Genomic DNA, 19931 nt, shown 5'->3' with positions numbered 1-19931 from the left:
ATAAGAAGGAAATTCAACAGCTTACTGGTCGGCTTGCCGTTATTCATAGATTTATTTCTAAATATTCTGATCGTTGTCATCCCTTCTTCCAGACTTTAAAGGGGGTGGCAACTTAGAACGTTGATTGTGAGATGGCATTGCAACAACTGAAGAAATACTTGGTCAGCCCTCTTATATTGACAAGTCCTTCAACGGGTCAACCTATTGACATATACCTAGCAGCTACAACTCAAGCTGTTAGTGCTGTTCTTTTTGTTGACGATGGTAGACCCTTCTTTTTTACCATTAAGACTTTAACTGGAGCTGAGTCTCGTTATTCAAAGATGGAAAAAATTGTGCTTGCTTTGGTTCATGCCGCTCGCCGATTGAAACCATACTTCCAAGGGAGGTTGGTCAGGGTTTATACTGAGTATCCCTTATGCAAGATCTTTCATAACGCACAGGAATCAAGCAGATTAGCCGAATGGGAAAGTTATCTTAGTGCATATAGCATTGCCTTCGAAAGTCGTCCTGCTGAAAAAGGACATGCTCTGGCTTCTTTGATAGATGATTGATGATTGATGATTCTCCTATTGACAATTTCTTGCTCCAGGAAGAATCTATGGAAGACATTCTGCTGCCAATAACTGGGGGCGACGAAGACTAACTTGAAAACGCAATTCCTAATACCATTGACCTATGGATTGTTTACCCATATGGCTCCTATAATAAATATGGGTCTAGAATTGGATGCGTTTTTGTTACACCCGACGGAGAAAAGATTGAGAAATCTGTTCGACTTGGCTTCGCCGCTTCAAATAACGAAGCCAAATATGAGGCTGCCATTTGTGCCTTGAGAACAACTTTAAAACTGGAGGCGCGAAAGCTCTAGTTATACACGGATTCTCACCTTGTGGCCAATAAGTTTGGCAGGTCTTTTGAAGCAAGAGATGAGCGTATGGCGGCTTATCTTAGTTTGATACATAGTCTTGCCCGATAATTTGATAGCATCTCTATCACTCAAAGACCCCAAAATGACATACGTCATGCAGATTCGTTGGCTTATCTCTCCGCCGCAGTTAGAAGCGAAGAGTCAAGACACATCACTGTGGAGTTCCAGAAAGAGCCAAGCATTGCCTTTACCGAAAAAGAGTTGCATGACTTGTATGTACATGAAAGCAATTACCTCTTTTGCTTGAAATACGACCCACGTATAATCGCACTAATCATGACTCGAAAGCGGAAAAGGGAGATGAAAATTCACAACATGACCGTACTTTGGATCTTCCATCAGAGTCCATAGATCCATTTGTTCCTCCTGAGTTCGCTCTAAAAACAGATAGTGAGTTGGTACATGAAGCAGATGATAGTCCTGAAGTTCCTGATATGATACTATCGGAGCCAGTGATGATCTCCGATGAGCATGATTGGCATCTCCCTTATATTCAATACTTGCAAGTTTCTTCACTTCCGCTAAAACCAAAACTCGCTGAAAGAATCTAACGCAATTCATGGAAATTTTTGGTGATATCTGCTACTGACGGAGGTTTGCAATTATATCGCAAAGGCTCTGACTTAAACCCTATGTTGGGATGCTTATCAAAACAGGAAGGACTTTAAGTTTTGGAAGAGATTCACTCTGGCTTATGCGGAAGCCACTCCAAGGGATGGAGTTTAGCTCATAAGGCTATGACACAGGGCTATTGGTGGCCAGAGATGCAAAAGGATGCAAAACACCTATCTAAGAGGTGTGAGCCATGCCAAAAGCACGACAATATGAGTAAACTCCCTGTTACTGAGTTACATCCCATGCTTAGCCCATGGCCATTTGCCAAATGGGGCGTAGACATTATTGGCCCTTTACCTAAAGCTCCATGTAGTATACAATTCCTTCTTGTGGCAACCGATTACTTTACCAAATGGGAAAAGCAAAGCCTTTGGTCCAAATCCACGCTTCCAACGTCAAAATGTTTTTATGGAGAGATATTGTCTGTCATTTTGGCATCCCTGTGGCACTTGTATCAGACAATGGTAAACAATTTGATGCTGAACAAATTCGTCAGTTCTGTGCTAATTTGAAGATACGGCATAACTTCTCCGCACCTTATCATCCGCAAGCCAATGAACAGGCCGAAGCCACCAATAAGGTGATTTTGGCCAACCTAAAGAGATGTTTGACTGGAGCCAAAGGAAATTGGGTCAAGGAGTTACCAGTTGTCTTGTGGGATATTAGGACAACGCCAAAATATTCAACTGCATTATCACCTTTTAACCTTGCATATGGTGTTGAAGCAGTCTTACCTACAGAGCTGATTTCAAGTACATCTCGGTCAGTTGCTATTGAAACAGGTTCCAATGACAATACTTTGCCTCAGTCAAACACTCTTATTGACGAGGTTCGCTCTGAGGGACTACAACAGCTTATTAAGTATCAAGCTGACATGAAACGGAATTACGACAAGAAGATCTGTCCTAAGTCTTTTGCTCTTGAGGACTGGGTTCTCTGTAGAAACCCAAAGCTTATAGAATCAGGAAAGTTTGGAGAAAATTGGCAAGGACCCTACATCATAGATCATCCAGCATCTAAGGGGTCATATTTCCTCCGTACTATTTCTAGAAGAATGATAGAGAAGCCATGGAATGCTTACCACCTTTGCAAGTTTTACCATTAGGAAATCTTTTGCATTCTTACATTACTCCATCAATAACAAATCTATCCATCTATGTAGTTCATTCTATTTTATCCATCAATAAAGTCATTCAAATTCCATTCTCATATGTTTGGCTGTCATTTTATATTACTCTATTAGTTTGTAGTTTTCCCTTCAACAATGTCATCCATTAACATTAATTTCGGAGAGGTCATCCATATTATGCCTTCTTCAGTCCGAGTAAGTCGCATTCATGCCTACTTGAGAGAAATCCGAGTCAATAAGATGGTTATTCTTGCTCGGTATAATTATTGCAATACTCCCAAATTATAATATCCGTGTAAATTCCACTACTAAGGCAACGGCGTTGTGTTTTAGTTTGGTCCCAGTGCACGGGTGACGACCTTGCACCTGTGACAACTCCAACAGTTGTCAGGCCTTGCCTAATGTTCGGTACAAATATTTTGACACCTGAATAGCTAGGTTCACGGAGGATGATCATGGCCCCTTTGCTTTTCAATCACACTTTCTCCAATGGATTTTATATTGGGGGCGTCTGCTTTCCCCTCGTTATATCGCTACCATATTTTTCTATCCATACTACGCATCGACATGCAGCACAGCACGCAAGATCAACAGCGAGATGATATATTATTACCAAGTTATTGCCGACAATGCATGTTCATTCAAGGTTGGTAGTATTTTTACTACATTTATTTCAAAATCAACTGTCTATTAAGTTCCCTCTGGAAAAGGCACACCTTTCGGAGCAACTTTAACAATCTCCATATACATTAGATATAATTTATTATAGGTCTTCTTTCTCTCTTCATTCTCTTCCAGAACATCTGCCTTTTGCATAACTGCTTGCATCCTTTCCATCTCCTTATTTCCTATCTCTAGGGAAGCTTGTGTCAACAATTTCTTGTTTTCCACATTCTCTTTCTTCGCAGCATTTAATTCTTTTTCTAACCCCAACACTTTTGCAGTCATCTTTTCGTTTTCTTCTTCTTGCGTTTCCACCCGGGCTTTCAAATCTTCTAATTTTTCGGTCCTTACAGTGGCGTTCCGCTCCTGTTCTTCCATCTCATTTAATTCTTCCATTATTCTCACTACCTGAAACATTAACATAACCTTAAAACACATGTTACAGTTAAATAAATAAACAAATAAACAAATAATTTACCTCGTTCATTTTCTCCCGTTGCATGCTAGTTGTCACTTGGATTAAATTGTTGGATTCACCTTGCGTTTTGTGATTTTCCTTCAGTGCTAAAATGCCAAATCTAACCTGTGCAGTATCGTCTTTCTTCTCTACATTTTTATCCACAGTTTTCTCCTTTTCTTTTACGCTCTCTTCTCTCCCATAACCATCTTCTAAAAATTTATAAGTTTGATCGTCTTCCTTCAACGGTAACTCATAATCTTTTCTTCTTAACGTTCTCCTCTTTTTTGAAGTATTCACTCCTTCCTCTGTATCATTATTACTATCTTCATCTTCTACGATTATTTGTTTATTCCTAATAATATTGTTTTGATCTTTGATCTTATTTTGTCTAATTAATTGTCCACTCATCACTTCAAATTCTTTAGTTCGCTTTTTCTCCACACCTCTTTTACTATTTTTCCTTCCTACAACTTTACAACTCTCAACTTCATCCTCTCCTTCAACACTTCCTTCTTCTTCTCCCTCATCACTTTCTTCTTCACTCTCTTGCCTTTCACTCTCATCCTCTTTTTCCGCCTCTTCCTCCACCTCACATAGAAAGTCCACAATATCATCTGGGAAACTTAGATCAAATACTTCAGATGGTATTTTTCCATGGAAGTAAAATTTCAAGTTATCCTGTGTTTTGCTATCCATGTCTACCATATCAATCGGCGGAATTTCATCTACAAATACAACCACCAACAAAAACACAATTAGTAATTAAGTTATTACAAAATCTTCCTTTCCTAACACAAATATAGTATCAACCTATGCGTAAACATAATACAGTTTCTTACCAGTAAAATTGTTTGGAACGTCCCTTCCTGTCATGTTCCACTTCCCCCGTATGCGATACGGATAATCTTCCCAATGCTTGTAGCTATTAGGAAGACCACTAAATCTCTCCCTTCTTTTTTTAAAGTGCACGCCGAGCATTATGAAATTGTCTTTCGGAGTGACACGAGGCCTTGCAATTGAGTTAAGCTCTTGACACCCAAATCTTCACTTGTACCGTAGTTGTAATCTTCGCATCCTTGAAACTATTAACCAAAACGGAATTGACATTTGTGTAGGTGTAACATGCCACCATTCTAAGATCCTTGCAATGGTATTATCCAAAGGAAATTTCAACCCATATGATAATTGGTGCCATGTTGCTACTACTTCATCTTCTTTGGCTTTTTGTAAAACACTTTTCACACTGTCCACATTGAATTCTTGTAATGCAAACCATTTCTTCATCTCCGTTATTGAAGTCTTCCTTGGTTGACCTTGTATGTATAGAGTACCTTATGTTTTGGTCCATCTTCATTGAAGTTGAATTCTCGCCATTATCGTATCAAATTCTCGCTTCTAATTTGTTAAATCAGATTGCCTATTCTCGCCTTCCTGTTATTTTTTTTTTTTTCCTTCAATATGTTTTATCCATGTATCGTACCTTGGTATTTATAATGATGAAGTCTTTTATTTCAGTTGGACTGGAACTGCAAGTTTATTTCCCTCGTGCAATGGGACTCTAATTTTGCCCGCTTCTAAAACCTCTTTATGGTTTTCTAATCGAAATATAATTTGTCACCTTCTCACATATGGGTCCTCCTACTTCTGCTTTTTTCGAATAGTAAAACCGCCCACACATTCCTTATACTACTGTATTGGCTCTTTGACTTTTCTCAAAAATGGGAATCGCAAGTTTGTTTCGGTTTCGTAAAGGTAGTGAGTTTTGTCTCTTCCTTAAACCAAAAAAAACCAAAATAGATAAAGCCGACCCTACCTATTAACATATAAACTTTTATTCGTATCTATTATGATCCAAGTCCCAAAACATAAATTATATTACCCAATACTTTTAGCCGGTCATATCAATCATCCCTCCCAATACCAATTTCTTTTTTATATTTAACATTAAACTTGTTGCTCCAAATTTTTGTTAGTGGGTCCTATTGTTATTCTATTTTTGGGCAAACATACTTACTTCATTTAAACCGACCAAATCCCATGTGTTTTTCCAAGTTCAATTTGGCCGGTCCTATCTTGTTATTACTTTTACTACTATTGTTTTTAACCTTTTAGCCAACCCCACACAATTTATTAAATTTTCGCAAATAATTTTCGTCAATAACTTCTACCAATTATTTCCGCTAATAACTTCCGCCCTTCCGCCAATAATTTTCTCAAATTATTTCGGCCTACTTTCGCAAATATCTTCCACCAATAATTTTTGCTAATTATTTCCTCCAATAATTTTCGCCAATTATTTTCGTCCTTTGCCACCAATAATTTTTGCCTACTGTCATCGCCTATTGTCACCTTTGACATTGCGATTACACACGCCAATACTTGGTAACATTTATTCTATTTTATGTTTTTTTATTTTAAATCGATGTTCTTCTATTCTTTTTTCTATATTAACTTCTTTGCCACAAGCCCATCCACCAAAGAGAGGGCGATGTATTGGCTCATTAAGCTTACGAATCCAACCCAAATCAATTAAGCCCAAGGGCTTAATCCTAGCTACACCCAATAACTAGTCTATGTAAGAATATGTCCAGGTTCATTATTGTAGAATATAAGGATAGAGGTTCAAAGGGATAAGAATTCTTTTGACGAAAACAAACACAGTCTTCGTAGGACTCAATCTCTTCATTCATATAAAACTTGCTTATTCTAATAATGTGAACGACGTTGAAACTTGATCCCTGGAGAATAGATCTTGGGTACGTAGGCAGCCATTATCTTGGTTCAGTTTCATTTCCCCCAACATCAAATTCCTCTGTTTCTTAGTGCGTTCTTTACCATTGCTCTCGTTGTGTTGAAACAGGTTACTGTCGAAACAATATCATTCGCTAAAACTAATTTCGAGGAGGAACCATGACACCCTTATTGCAAAATGTCTTCTCCTAATCAACTTATAAATCAGAAATAATGATAATTTATTACCATCTATCTACCCATTAAAATTTTATTATAGTATTCACAACGATCATCTAATTGTTGTGTAGAGTTGTATCAATTACACTAGATAAACTTTTGTTTTACATTAGATGCCAATTAATATATTGAGTCCCTTCAAGTGAGAATATAAAAATATGCACGCCGAGTTGATCCTCCCTCTATAGTTGGCTAGATAGTTTCATTAAATGATTTTCCAAAAATACAAGCCAAAGGTGAATTAAGTTACAAGAGTATCCCAATTATATAGAAAATCTACATAACCCACTAAACTATTTTGAATGTTATTCATGTATTCGCCCTAAATCTAAATTAGTTTACCCGTAAACATTCAAGTCTCAATTGTTAGACATGCAACTTGTTGTGAACAACCATGTCCCAACATAAAATACAATCATAGTTGTGTCATTTATTCTTCAGTATGGACGATCAAGAGTCTTTAACCACCGAGGGAAACAAAATGGTTTCTCTTTGTAAGTATACTTTTTGATTAATATAAAGGTAAAACCCCTGTGACTTTTGAAAGAAAACAAAAGTTTGCAATCAAGAATATATATCTTGAAATTCAAATGATTAGAAATGAAATAACAAATTACTAATAAAAAACATGAAAAGCATAATAGGGTTTGTGAAAGCATAACTTTTGAAAAGCTCAACAAAAACAAAAATTCTCTACAATGTTCGTTACGCTTATAAGCCCTAACAAAAACAAATTAATATTTTAAAGAAGTATAACAAAATCCAACTTATTTAGGGAACAATTTCTTTGTCAAGAAAAAACTTAATTATAAAAAATGGTTACCAAATAAATGATGGGAATGCATAATACCTTCCCCTAGTAGTTTTTCCCTAATTGTATCTATACTTGGAGTTCAAATTCATATTGCTGAAAACTACCACTTTATTGCAGTGTACTTGCAGCTGCAAACTTCATTCGCTAACACCTTCTTACTTTACACTAGCAAGTAAATATCACAAAATTTTCCAATTAATCACATTTTAGTGTAACATATCACTAGCTTAAAGAATTCAGTTTGGAATGGAAAGTAAAACGAGGATTTAATGGCTTCCCTTCCGTCTCCTGCAAGGTAAAACATCTCCTCTCCACCCTTCTCCCTCTCGTGCGAGGGCACAACAACATCCCTCTCCTTCATGGTAAAGTTGTTTCTTCTCCAACCTCCTCCTTCAATTTTTCATTCTCTTCTCTCCACACACCCAAATCTCACAATTTTTCTCATTCACAAAGTTTCTCCATTTCTCGGATGTTATTTAGTTTTTTATTATCTCAAATCTATGGATCTGACAGTTTAATGAGAGATTTAGTGAAGAGATTTGCTCACACAACTTTTCTCATTTCAGATCTCTCATATGGTTTTGATAGTTTTGGGTTTTAAATATGGTATTAGTTGCAGCGGTTCAAAGTTTACTCCCAAGAGTTTGATTCCTCAAATTTAACTATGGAAGCATGTTATGTCAGCTTGGTTGTGTTTGCTAAGCTATAATTTCCATCTTTTAATGTTTAAATCTCATGTTTCGTTTCCTCCTCTCCTAACACCATGGTGTATCTATGCATTGGCAATGATTAATGTTAAGCAACCATCACATTAGTGATGTAGTGCACTTGGTGAGATGGGGATTAGGACCTTCGGGTCTTAGTTTTTGACCTTTGGGTCTTTGTTTTGGAAGATGCAGGTTGGAGATTTGCGCATCGAATGGGATGAGAGTGGCAGTAGCAAGGTGGATACAAGCAGATTGGAGATGATGATTGTGAGGGACATATATTGTTTACCAATATATTGTGGCACATGTCATTGTCATTGATCAATTATCTTATGACTGAACTACTAGATCATAGCAACTATGCAACCCAAGAGCCAAGAGTTACGTTTGTGGTTACATATACACATGAAGCACCAAAAGTCACCTCATCAATGGAGCACTTAATAATGTCATTCAATTGCTATAAATATGAGCACTAAAGAAAGCTATAAGGGGAGAATTCTATTCATCTTCTCCATTCCATATCTTCTACATTATTCAATACAATTAAAAGCATGAACTACGTGTGACTTGATTTGAGTTCGCTAGAGAACTCGATACGTAGGCAACTCAATCGACATAACTGAGTTCAGTCAATTTTATAATATACTCTCATTGTCATTCTTGTAAAACTAAATGAGTCCCGATGTAAACATATAGATCTGTTAGTAATAGAGAACAATCAACACCGTTTGATTTGCTAGAGATATCCAATCTAGTGGGGGCCACCAACTGTCTCTTGATCATAAAAAACATGTGCGGCAGGCTATGTTGTCATCTCTTATTGACCAAATAAAACATACTAATAATAAAAAGGTACAAAACAAAAAAGGAAATAATAAAAGAAAAGTTAAATAAGAAGATAAAAAAGTTAAATAATAAGAAACGAAAGAAAGAGGAACGAGCTTTGGGAGAAAAGAAAAGTGTTCTGAAAATACAGAAATACAATGAAGAAGATGTACTAGTGTACTATCCTCAAAAGAAATAAATAAGAAATATCTAGTCACTCTCTCCTCTCTCTTTCTCTATGATTCTTTTGTCTTCAAAGAATTTGTTGATTCCTGTAAGTACCTTCCGTTCTACATTCATATCACTACAACATACGTGTCCACAACCCAGTCATTATCTCCATATTTGTACCACATGACCAAGACGTCATAATGACTCGGTTTCGAGTCGTCCCAAATCTCGATTCTGACCATATATGGAAGCAAATCATCTAGCACAATCCTGGAGCTCAGTCAAACACACCAATCAAGGAGACATTTACTTTGTAACATTAGGAGTAATGACGAATCACCAAGATTGCACACAATGTGGATCTACACTTGATAACGGCCTGAAGCAAATAAGAAAAGTCGGCTCAAATATCTATAAGTAGAGAGAGATGAACTACGTAAGGCTTGATTCAAGTTTCCCGGAGAAACTTGATATGTAGACAACTATTATCCCAAGAAAGAGTGCAGCCACTTCCTATCAATCTCAACCTCAGGTCGTAGACCCTAAAATACCAAACCTCTACATTGGCGTCATCTGCCGGTTAGTTTCCTTGAGAAAACACACAAACCATTTTCTCAGGCCCACGAAGCTGGTCATAAAACCACCATGGAAGCACAACTAAAAGCCTTAGCAAATCAAATGAAGAGTCTCCAAGATTCGTTCATAGCCCTTCAACAAGAAAACCAAATGATGCACGAGCAAACCACTTCTAACACCAACAACCGCACTCCAGATGCAGTGGCGAACAATGCAGTCACTGCCCTCACCACTACCACCAATGAACGACTAGAAGACTTCGCCCAGAGGCTGGAGAAGTCAAACGACAAAGCTAGCACAATCCAGATTGCTCAAAAGATGCTCACCATTCACCACTGAAATCAGAGGTAAACAGCCCCTCTCAGAATTCATATCTCCAAAGTTCCTGCTGTACGACAGTAGCTCGTGTCCAAGCCATCATGTAGCTCATTTCAACCAGATCCTCGCACTCTACAGCGCTCCAAACTATGATTACCTGAAGTGCAAACTCTTTCCAGCCAGCTTGAAGGACAAAGCGCTAGACTGGTTCTACACACTCACCCCAGATTCAATCAATAACTTCAACAAGCTGGCTGAGTTGTTCGCAGTGAAGTTCGTCCACAACAGGAAGAAACAAGCCGACCTAGACTCCTTGTTTCAACTTAAGCAAGCACACAACGAGACGATCCACGCTTTCCTAGGACGTTTCAAAAAGGAACTTCTATCAATGGAGCCAAGCCTCAAAGACAACTTTGTAACTTCTGCATTCACCAACGCCCTCTTGGACGACTCTAACCTAGCAGGGTCTCTAATGTGCAACAAACCAGAACGCTTAGACGACCTGTACCATAGAATCGACAAGTATGTCAAGTACGAAGAATGGATGGCCCAGCGCAATGGGCAAAAGAAGTCCTCGCAGTAATCGACAAAAGAGGACCCAAAGAGAACAATCACTACTCAGGCAATAACAACAATAGCAACAACAACAAGGGCTCCAGCTCCCACAAGCCCTCATACACCGAAAGAGAATTCTCCAACTTCTCCAGGACGCCAAGCCATATCCTGAAGAAGATATATACAGCACCATGCTTAAAGCCCAACATCAACAAAGTCATAGCAATCCAAGAACGTCCATACTGCCACTTCCACAAACTTCACCACCACGACACAGATGAGTGTTGGAGCCTCAAGCACTACCTCCAAGACTTGGTCGAAGAGGGAAAACTGAAAGAGTTCCTGCCAGAAAGCGACCTCAGGCATAAGCTGAATTCCAATCGCAACTGAAGCAGGAGCTAGAGCAACGAACGACCTGCTCGCAGAAGCAGGATAGCCCGACGATTTAAATCCCTAGGTCGGTCGAGGCACAACAGAGGACAACACTCCTCTGATCATGATGAGGAAAAGGTAATCCACATGATTACAAATACCTCCAACAATGAGACCTCAGATCGTGAAAAGCGTAGGCGTGTATGAACCCTGCAAGAAATCTACCACCTCTCCCATAAGGCTGAGGTGATCACTCCTACCAACTCTCAATCTATGACCTCCATATCATTTATCGAGGAAGATCTCAACAAGATGTGCCTACCCCCCACAATGATGCCCTGGTAGTGCACGTCAAAATCAACAGGTGGACAGTCAAAAGGGTCTTAATCGACCCAGGAAGCTCCTATGACATCCTCTTCTACCAAACATACAAGGATATGCACCTGCCAGACTTGGTGATGATTGAATAAAATGCACTACTCTATGGATTCAACGGAGACCGCACAGATGCCATTGGAGACATAATCCTACCAGTCTCCATTGGAGAAAAAGATGACATAGTCAAAACATCAACACGCTTCAGTGTGATTGATGTCAAGTCATCCTACACTGCCATCTTAGGACGCAGGTGGATTCACAAGATCCAAGCAGTTCCATCAAACTTACACCAAGTCCTATGGTTCCCCGGACCCGAAAGCATCATGGTGCTCAGAAGCAACCAACTAGAAGCTCATCGATGCAACCACGTCAGCGCAACAACCATGACCAAAACTCAGGTCGTCCAAGATAAAGATGTCCCAAAGCAGCAAGATCCTCAAGCTTCTAGCCCTCCAACATCAGCAGCAGAAAAGTTCAAGGAAAAGCAAGCGCAAATTGAACTAGGAGAAAAAGTCAATCTGGGCACAGAAGATGACCCAAAATTTGTTTATGTAGGGGCTAATTTAGACCCCAAGCTCAAGAAGCAACTTGTCAAATTTTTATCTCTCAATAAAGATGTTTTTGCTTGGTCGTATATTGATATGCCAGGAATCGACCCTCAGGTCGCTTGCCACAAATTAAATGTAAATCCAAATGTAAAGCCTATCAAACAACGACCTAGAAAACTTTACTCATATTTCAAAAAGCCATCAATGAAGAGATAGAAAAACTCAAAAATATTGGATTCATCAAAGAAGTTGAGTACCCGACCTGGCTAGCTAACATCGTAGCCATTTTTAAGAAAAACGGCCAGGACGACTCTGCATAGACTTCACCAACGTCAACAAGCATTGCCCCAAGGACAACTTCCCCCTACCAAGGATTGACATACTGGTAGATCAAACTTGCGGGCATGAACTCCTATCGTTCATGGACGCATACAGTGGGTACAATCATATAACATTTGCAGAGGAAGACCAGGAGAAGATGTCTTTCATGACCAAACAAGGAACGTTTTGCTACAACGTCCTACCATTCGGCTTGAAAAACGCCTGTGCGACCTACCAAAAAATTGTCACAAAAATGTTCAAAGACTTGTTGGGCAACACTATGAAAGTCTACATAGACGACATGGTAGTCAAAAGTGAAAAGGCTGGCAATCACATTTCTCACCTACAAGAAGCCTTTGAAAGATTACGCCAAAACAAGATGAAGCTCAACCTAACAAAATACGTATTTAGAGTAGCCTCAGGGAAATTCTTAGGGTACCTTATTTCACAAAGACGAATTGAAGCAAACCCAGAACAAATATGAGCTCTCCTTGAAATGCCAGAGCTAACTTACAAGCAACAAATTTACAAGTTATCTGGCATGGTCTCAGCTTTCAACAGGTTCATCTCACACGCATCAGACAAATGTAGGCCATTCTTGCAAATACTTAAGAAAGTGGCAACATTCACTTGGACAGACGAATGCCACAAAGGCTTCAACGACCTGAAGGCTTGCCTATCAACTCTGCCCGTCCTGTTCAAACCAAATGAAGGAGAAACATTGGGGTTTTACCTTGCAACTACCGACTTTGCCATCAACTCAGTCCTCTTTCGCGAAAGCGAGGGAATCGAAAAGCAAGTCTACTTCACCAGCAAGACATTGGCAGATGCAAAAAAACATTACTCAGCAATAGAGAAAACAATGATGTCTTTGTTATACTCTGCTCGGAAGTTCCGACCTTACTTTCAGGCTCACAGCATCAAGGTCATAACAGATGTACCAATCAAGCAAGTCTTGAGTTCTAACAACAAAATAGCTTGCATGGCCAAATGGGCTGAAGAACTTGGAGAGCATCACATCGAATTTGTTCCCAGAACGTCTCGCAAAGGCTTTGTCGCTGCTGACTTCCCTGTTGAAGATATCAACTGGGAACTGGAGCCCATCACTACATTCCATCAACCAACCACCCCAGACACATGGCACCTCTACGTAGATGGAGCATGTAACAATAGCGGTAGTGGACTGGGGGCTGTGTTAACTTCACCAGAAAGAACATAGCTACAGAAGTTAATCAAGATCGATTTCGTAATATCAAACAATGAAGCGAAATATGAAGCATTGCTCACAGGCCTCCGCATGGCACAATAACTACAAGTCTAAAAGCTCAAAGCTTATAGTGGACTCACAGCTAATCGTCAAACAGATTACCAAAGAGTATACGACAAACGGAGGAAACCTAGCTAAGTACGCTTAGGTCATTAATGATATCATTAGCTCATTCAAAACATTCTCCTTGGAACACATTCCTAGGGAGGATAACAGACATGCCGACAGCCTGACTTTCTTAGCCTCGAAAACCCAAGAGGCATGTCCCAGCATGATAAGAGCCCATAATTGTAGTTTTAACCCCCTTAATAATATTACATTTAGACCAATTATGTGTATAATAAATAAGAGTTAGTACTGTTTATATGCTTTTGTGTATTTCAAGTCTTGAAGTTAAATATGTGAAGAAATATGTCAATTTTGCAATAGAAAGGAGCAAAGGTTGGTTGCTAAAAAGTTCTATGATTAAATCCCTAGTTTCAAGGAGAAAAAACCTTTTTAAAGCCTAGCCAAAGCTGAAAAGTCAAAATCAACGCGGGCAGAAATAGAGCATAAAAGTCAACAGAACTTCTGCAGGCCGTATCTTTGAACTCAGACCTCGAAATTGGGCCTACTATATGTCAAAAAGACCGGCTCAGAAAGAGCTTTTTAATAGTTCATGCGTTGATCCAATCAGAAGAGTAAAAGTTGATAAAAAGGCTATTGCAGTAATTTCTAATAGCTTGAATAATTAGGTTTTGGGCTTAATTTAATGGCCCAAAACATAGCTCCAAAGCCCATGCACGAAATTGTAAACCTAGCCATGTCCTATATAAAGAGGACTAAGGTATAACTCTCTAGTACTTAGTTTTTAATCCATAAATCCCTTCTTAGTTAATAAATTAGATAATAATTAGTTTTTCTTCTTTAATCAAAACCCTAGTTATTGTTTTATTTAGCCTAATCACTATTAATAAAGCCAAGTTATTTATATTATTTCAATTATGTCTTATTCTTATTCTTCTATTGATGATAGTCTAATGAATCTTAGCTAAACCTCCATTAGAGTGGTTGGATGAAGCTTTGATGAAGACTTGATGTGTTAGTGTAGAATAAGTTGTAGTAATCTATTCCACTCTAGAAGGCAATTAATTCACCATGAGAATATATGGGTTTAAATTGTCTCATATGCTAATTATTAGTTGGTAGAAATTGCCATGAATAATTAGGGATTAAAAAGACCCAACCTTTATGTGAAAACATAAAGATGAGGATTACAACAAATCTATGCTAGCTTATTAAGTATTAATCAAGGTGAAATCAAATCCCCCTAATACCTCTCTTCTTTTTCACACCTTATAATCAAATTGCCATAGTTTAAGTTAACATATCGTAATTAGCTATTTTCACCATATTAGTATAATTCAATTATTTCACTCATTGATATTATATAATTGTTTAAATTAGTGAAACTATTACGTCTAAGAAACTAGGAGTGGAACAAATTCTTTACTCCACCATATCGCAAGATAATCGAGAGTAGAAACTTTGATCTAGAGTAAATCCACAAGCTTTCTTATTCTTAGCATAAATCAAATTAGTTAAGATAGAGTAAAGCCAATTTTCACTTTTATCAAATGGTGCCGCTGCCATCTTAGTTTTGTTAGTCTAGTTTCTCATTGTGTTTAAAATTCTACCAATATCCCATTTCACCCACCCACCCGTTTGTTTGGTTCTAACTGTGTTGGTTTTTTCTTCAGAATTTTTTTTCTCAACATAGTACTCAGAGCATGCTCACGCCCTCTTAACTCTATCATTTGAGCTCGCCCGCCCTCTTGTTACTGGAAAACAATTTGCGAACAGTACATTGAGCGCGCCCGCACCCTTCTAGAGAATAACCCAATTTTCACAGGTTAGTCCCTTTCTCTCGTTTTGTTCAAATTATTTTTACTATTCAGTGTTTTCAACTTCTTAAATACGCTGGGATTGCGTATACAAGACGCTATTCATACACAATGCAAGGAGGCCTTCTGGTACTCTTTCCTTCACTCCTCGTCTTTTTTGTTAGAGGATTTTTCATTCTAGCATATCAGGGTTGTTTGACTGCTGTTAGTGGTTTGTATTCATATTAGCCTTAGTCTTGCATGAGATTAAGGTCTAGCCATCCTACTCCTGTAGAAGTATCAGTTAAACCACAACCGAATAGGAAAGCAGCCAAGGTTAAAACTCATATTGATCCATATGCTAAATATAGAGAGAAATCATCGTTTCCCCAGAGACTAGCCATGTTAAACAAGGATACAAATTTTGACGAGATTAGGGAAGTTTTTAAAAATCTAACGATAAACCTACCTTTTCTGTCACACCCCGAATTTCAATAAATCAAATAATATAAATGATATCCGACTCCTCGATATCCAAGATGTGACAACAACCTCAAAACCCAATCTATTTCATAACCCTAATGAATAATAACACATGCGGAAAAAAAATCTAAATAATAAAATACTCAAAACAATCAACTCATCATTATGAAAACTTGCGATCAAAATTAAGTTACAAACTTCTTCACTTAAGAATTCGGAAAAATAAATTAAAACATATGTCCCCAACAAATTTCACTACATCTCTGAGGAAAATGAAACGACATCTTATTAAAAATAAATGCTAACATCAATCACGAGCAGCACGCCACCTTCTCGAACATCAGTTAACCATGTCCAGGCTGATCGACTATGTTCATATAAGAACACACCCGATTAGCAAACTTGCAAATTGGGTCAGCATTATAAATAATACTGGTATGAGTAGCCTTAGAAAAACCATTTAGATATACATAAAATTTCGTTCTTTATATGGCAGGTAGTTCCTCCACCGAGGCGCCTTAGCTTAAGGTAGTCAGTTCTTTCATAAAGGCACTTTAGCTTCTATCTAAGAGTAAATCAAACATATGGTATCCTAGTACTTACCTTTATGCATGCTCTATCGCAGAGTGGGTCCTCTCTGCAAGAATAATTAGTTTAACCCACTCTCCTGCAAAGCAATTTGTAATAATCATAGCATAAAATGAAGCTTAACTTGACAGTCTTAAATCAATAACCACACCGAAGGAAAGTATCATATCAGTAACATTTATCAAGTGTCCCTAATAACACGTCGTCTCTATGTTTTACCTAGTTTCCCTGGCTACCACAATCGCTACCCAACGCCGAACATGTACATCCACATACCTCCCCTCACATACTGGACCACTCCTTGCATAACTACCCTAAGCGGGATATCGCATACTGGGTAACCCTCACACGGAAGCCATTATGTGAGTAATGCCACTATTCGGCATAAAAATAACGCGCGTCTCGTTCTAAAGTTGGCGAACGAGATAGTCAAGCCACTATTCGGCTATGCCAGAAGGGCCATTCAGATTCACTGAAACGCCAGAAGGGCCAATCAAATTGCACACGCCCTACACAGGGCAAATCACATAAGTTGTGGTAGCTAGGTTCTAGGATTTTCATTACGTAATTTATTCAAATGTATACATTTATGCATCTTAAAATTTCCCTCTCTTCACGTGTTAATATTCACACAATATCAACATCAAATCTATATTAGATACTGACAAACAAGTTTATACAAGTGTCACCAACATCCTATCGTCAGATTGGTCCGTAAAATTCAATCTATAACATTTTGGAAAAAAAAGTCAACAATCAATGGGTCAACAGTCAAACCCAACAGTCAACAGTCCTGATCGGTGGTCATCCCAACTGGTCGCACCTCCATTAATAATCACCTAAGAGTTTTGACAGTCCTATAATCTAACAAGTTTTAAACACTAACAAGATGAATAATGGCTGAAGAGAAAAGAGCAGAAAAAAAAATGAATGAAATATGGTACTACAGTAAAGTTATCTCTTTGTATATACGAGAAAAAATGAAACTAAACTACTCACCTCCTGTGTTATCGGGAAAAAGAAATATCGAATACGACAACGCGAGAACCAATCCCAGCTAGCTCGCAAAATCCATCGTTCTTCTTCGTTTTTGCTTGAGTGTGCTGTTTGTGTTTTTGAGAAAAACCTCCTTTCTCCATAGACACCATATATTTAGCTCAACTTCCTATTTTACAAATATTCTTATATCATAACTATGGAATATTATTTCTATTAAAAGTATATATATATATATATTATGTTCCTTAGGTTAATATCTTGTTTCCTTTTTATTTAAAACTTTCCGAAAATTAAAGATAATCTATACCCAACATTCAAAATTCAAATGCTAGTTTCCTATATTAACATTATTCGAAATTACTATTTGGTATTCCCTCATTTCTCTTTCTATCAAAAGTCAAACCCACATACTAGCACGTTGACTAGAAAATAAAATCAAATACAGACATACTAAATATTGTTACGAAAATAATGTAAAAATAAAATAGAGGTCTTACATTTTCTTGATGTTATTAAAAAATTATCACAACATGCTAAGTTTCTAAAGGAGTTGTGCACTACTAGGTGGAAAACGAACATTCCAAAAGACGCCTTTTTAACTAAACAGTTTCCCACTCTATCTAAACATAATGGAATCGTTAAGTACAAGGACCCTGGTTGTCCTACTATACAATGCACCTTAGGGGATACCCACACGATGACTACGCTATTAGACCTTGGGGCGAGTGTTAACTTACTCCCTTATTATCTATATAAACAAATAGGTTTCCAAGAGATGCAACCAACTAAAATGACATTGTAATTAGCTGATCGTTCTATTAAGTATCCTACGGGTGAGGTTGAAAACGTGCTGGTTAAAGTTCAAGGTTTTTACTACCCCGCAAACTTCGTTATCCTCAACACAGAAATTGCTAACGACTCTGTTCCTATCATCTTAGGGCATCCTTTCTTGGCAACTGCCAACGCGCTCATAAACTGCCACGATGGGTCGATGTCCATGTCTTTTGGCTATCTTTCTGTTGAGGTAAATGTTTTCAAAATGATGCAACAGTTACCCGATAAGACTATCGATGGAAAATTTGCATGATCAAGAGCTTAGCTCAAGATTATTTCAACAACACGTTTCCCGAGAATCAGATGCACCAATTCTTTTCCTTCGGAAGTTCTGACTTCAACGATGACTCCTACTTAGAGGAAGTCAATGCTCTTTTCAAGTCTACTCCTAACTTAGATCCTTTTGTAGCTCCATCTTCCGAGTTTGAAGACCTCTTACCTAAACAAGTCTTCACTACTCAAGACGAGGACCCTCTGGAATCTTTTTTTACCCATTTCTCCCACCCCTGTGTTTAAACCTCTTCCTACTGAGTTGAAATATATCCAGCTTGATCTGGATGGGAAACATCCGGTGATCATTACTTCTCAGTTATCTGCTGATGAAGAGGCACATTTAATTAGGGTGATTAGGAAACATCGTTCTACGATCGGATGGTCCCTAGACGACATTAAGGGGATTGACCCTAGTGTATGCACACATCGCATACATTTGGAGGATTATGCAAAGACTTCATGCGAACCTCAACGTTGCTTGAACCCTGCCATGAAAGAGGTGGTCAGGGAAGAAGTCTTACGGTTATTCAATGCGGGTATCATATATCCCATCTCCGAAAGAGAATGGGTAAGCCCTATTCACATAGTTCCTAAAAAACCAGGGGTTACCTTTGTGCGTAATGTTGTGGGTGAATATGTTTCCACACGAGTTTCTATGAAATGGAGGATCTGTATTGACTACAGACGCTTAAACGCCATGACACGAAAGGATCATTTTCCTTTACCTTTTATAGATCAGATGCTCGAACGTCTAGCTGGTCATGCTTATTATTGTTTTTTAGATGGCTATTCTGGCTATTTTTATATCATTATTGATCCCGACGACCAAGACAAGACTACTTTCACATGTCCTTTTGGAACATATGCCTTTCGGACTTTGTAATGCTCCTGGTACCTTCCAGCGGTGTATGCTTCATATCTTTAGTGGCATGGTGGGGCGCTTCATGGAAGTTTTCATGGATGATATTTCTCTCTATGGAGACTCTTTTAGTGAATGTCTGTCTAACCTTTCCAAGGTGTGAGGAAAAGAATCTAGTTTTAAATTGGGAAAAATGTCATTTTATGGTAAAACGAGAAATAGTGCTAGGTCATATTGTATCTAGTGACGACATAGAAGTAGATAAGGCCAAATTAGATAAAATAGTGTCTCTACCTATACCACGGACTATCTGTGACATTAGAGTCTTGTTAGGCCATGCAGGTTTTTATAGACGTTTTATCAAGGATTTTTCCAAATTAGTTAGGCCTTTAAGTAATCTGCTTTTAAAA

At 38.2% G+C, this 19931-nt stretch overlaps 1 protein-coding gene across 1 annotated transcript; it reads left to right on the top strand.

Moving 5' to 3' along the window:
• The first annotated feature begins 1946 nt into the window (after window positions 1-1946).
• On the top strand, window positions 1947-3109 carry LOC147510430 (uncharacterized). Its single transcript, XM_086598129.1, has 2 exons — window positions 1947-2477; window positions 3020-3109. Exons 1-2 carry the CDS (start codon window positions 1947-1949, stop codon window positions 3107-3109), a joined length of 621 nt encoding a protein of 206 aa, XP_086454255.1.
• Window positions 3110-19931: the final 16822 nt, after the last annotated feature.

This window comes from Coptis chinensis, chromosome 3 (assembly GCF_015680905.1).
Source record: "Coptis chinensis isolate HL-2020 chromosome 3, ASM1568090v1, whole genome shotgun sequence".
Classification (NCBI taxonomy): Eukaryota; Viridiplantae; Streptophyta; class Magnoliopsida; order Ranunculales; family Ranunculaceae; genus Coptis; species Coptis chinensis.
The sequence above is the reverse complement of the archived record's forward strand: the minus strand, read 5'-3'. Positions and strand labels throughout refer to the sequence as shown.

Bases quoted from the DNA above. Each gene is read 5' to 3' on its own strand.
- LOC147510430 (XM_086598129.1), top strand. From the start codon at position 1,947: ATGTTTTTATGGAGAGATATTGTCTGTCATTTTGGCATCCCTGTGGCA. The intron at 2,478-3,019 runs GTTCTCTGTAGA...GTTTGGTCCCAG, and splicing joins CTTTTGCTCTTGAGGACTGG to TGCACGGGTGACGACCTTGC.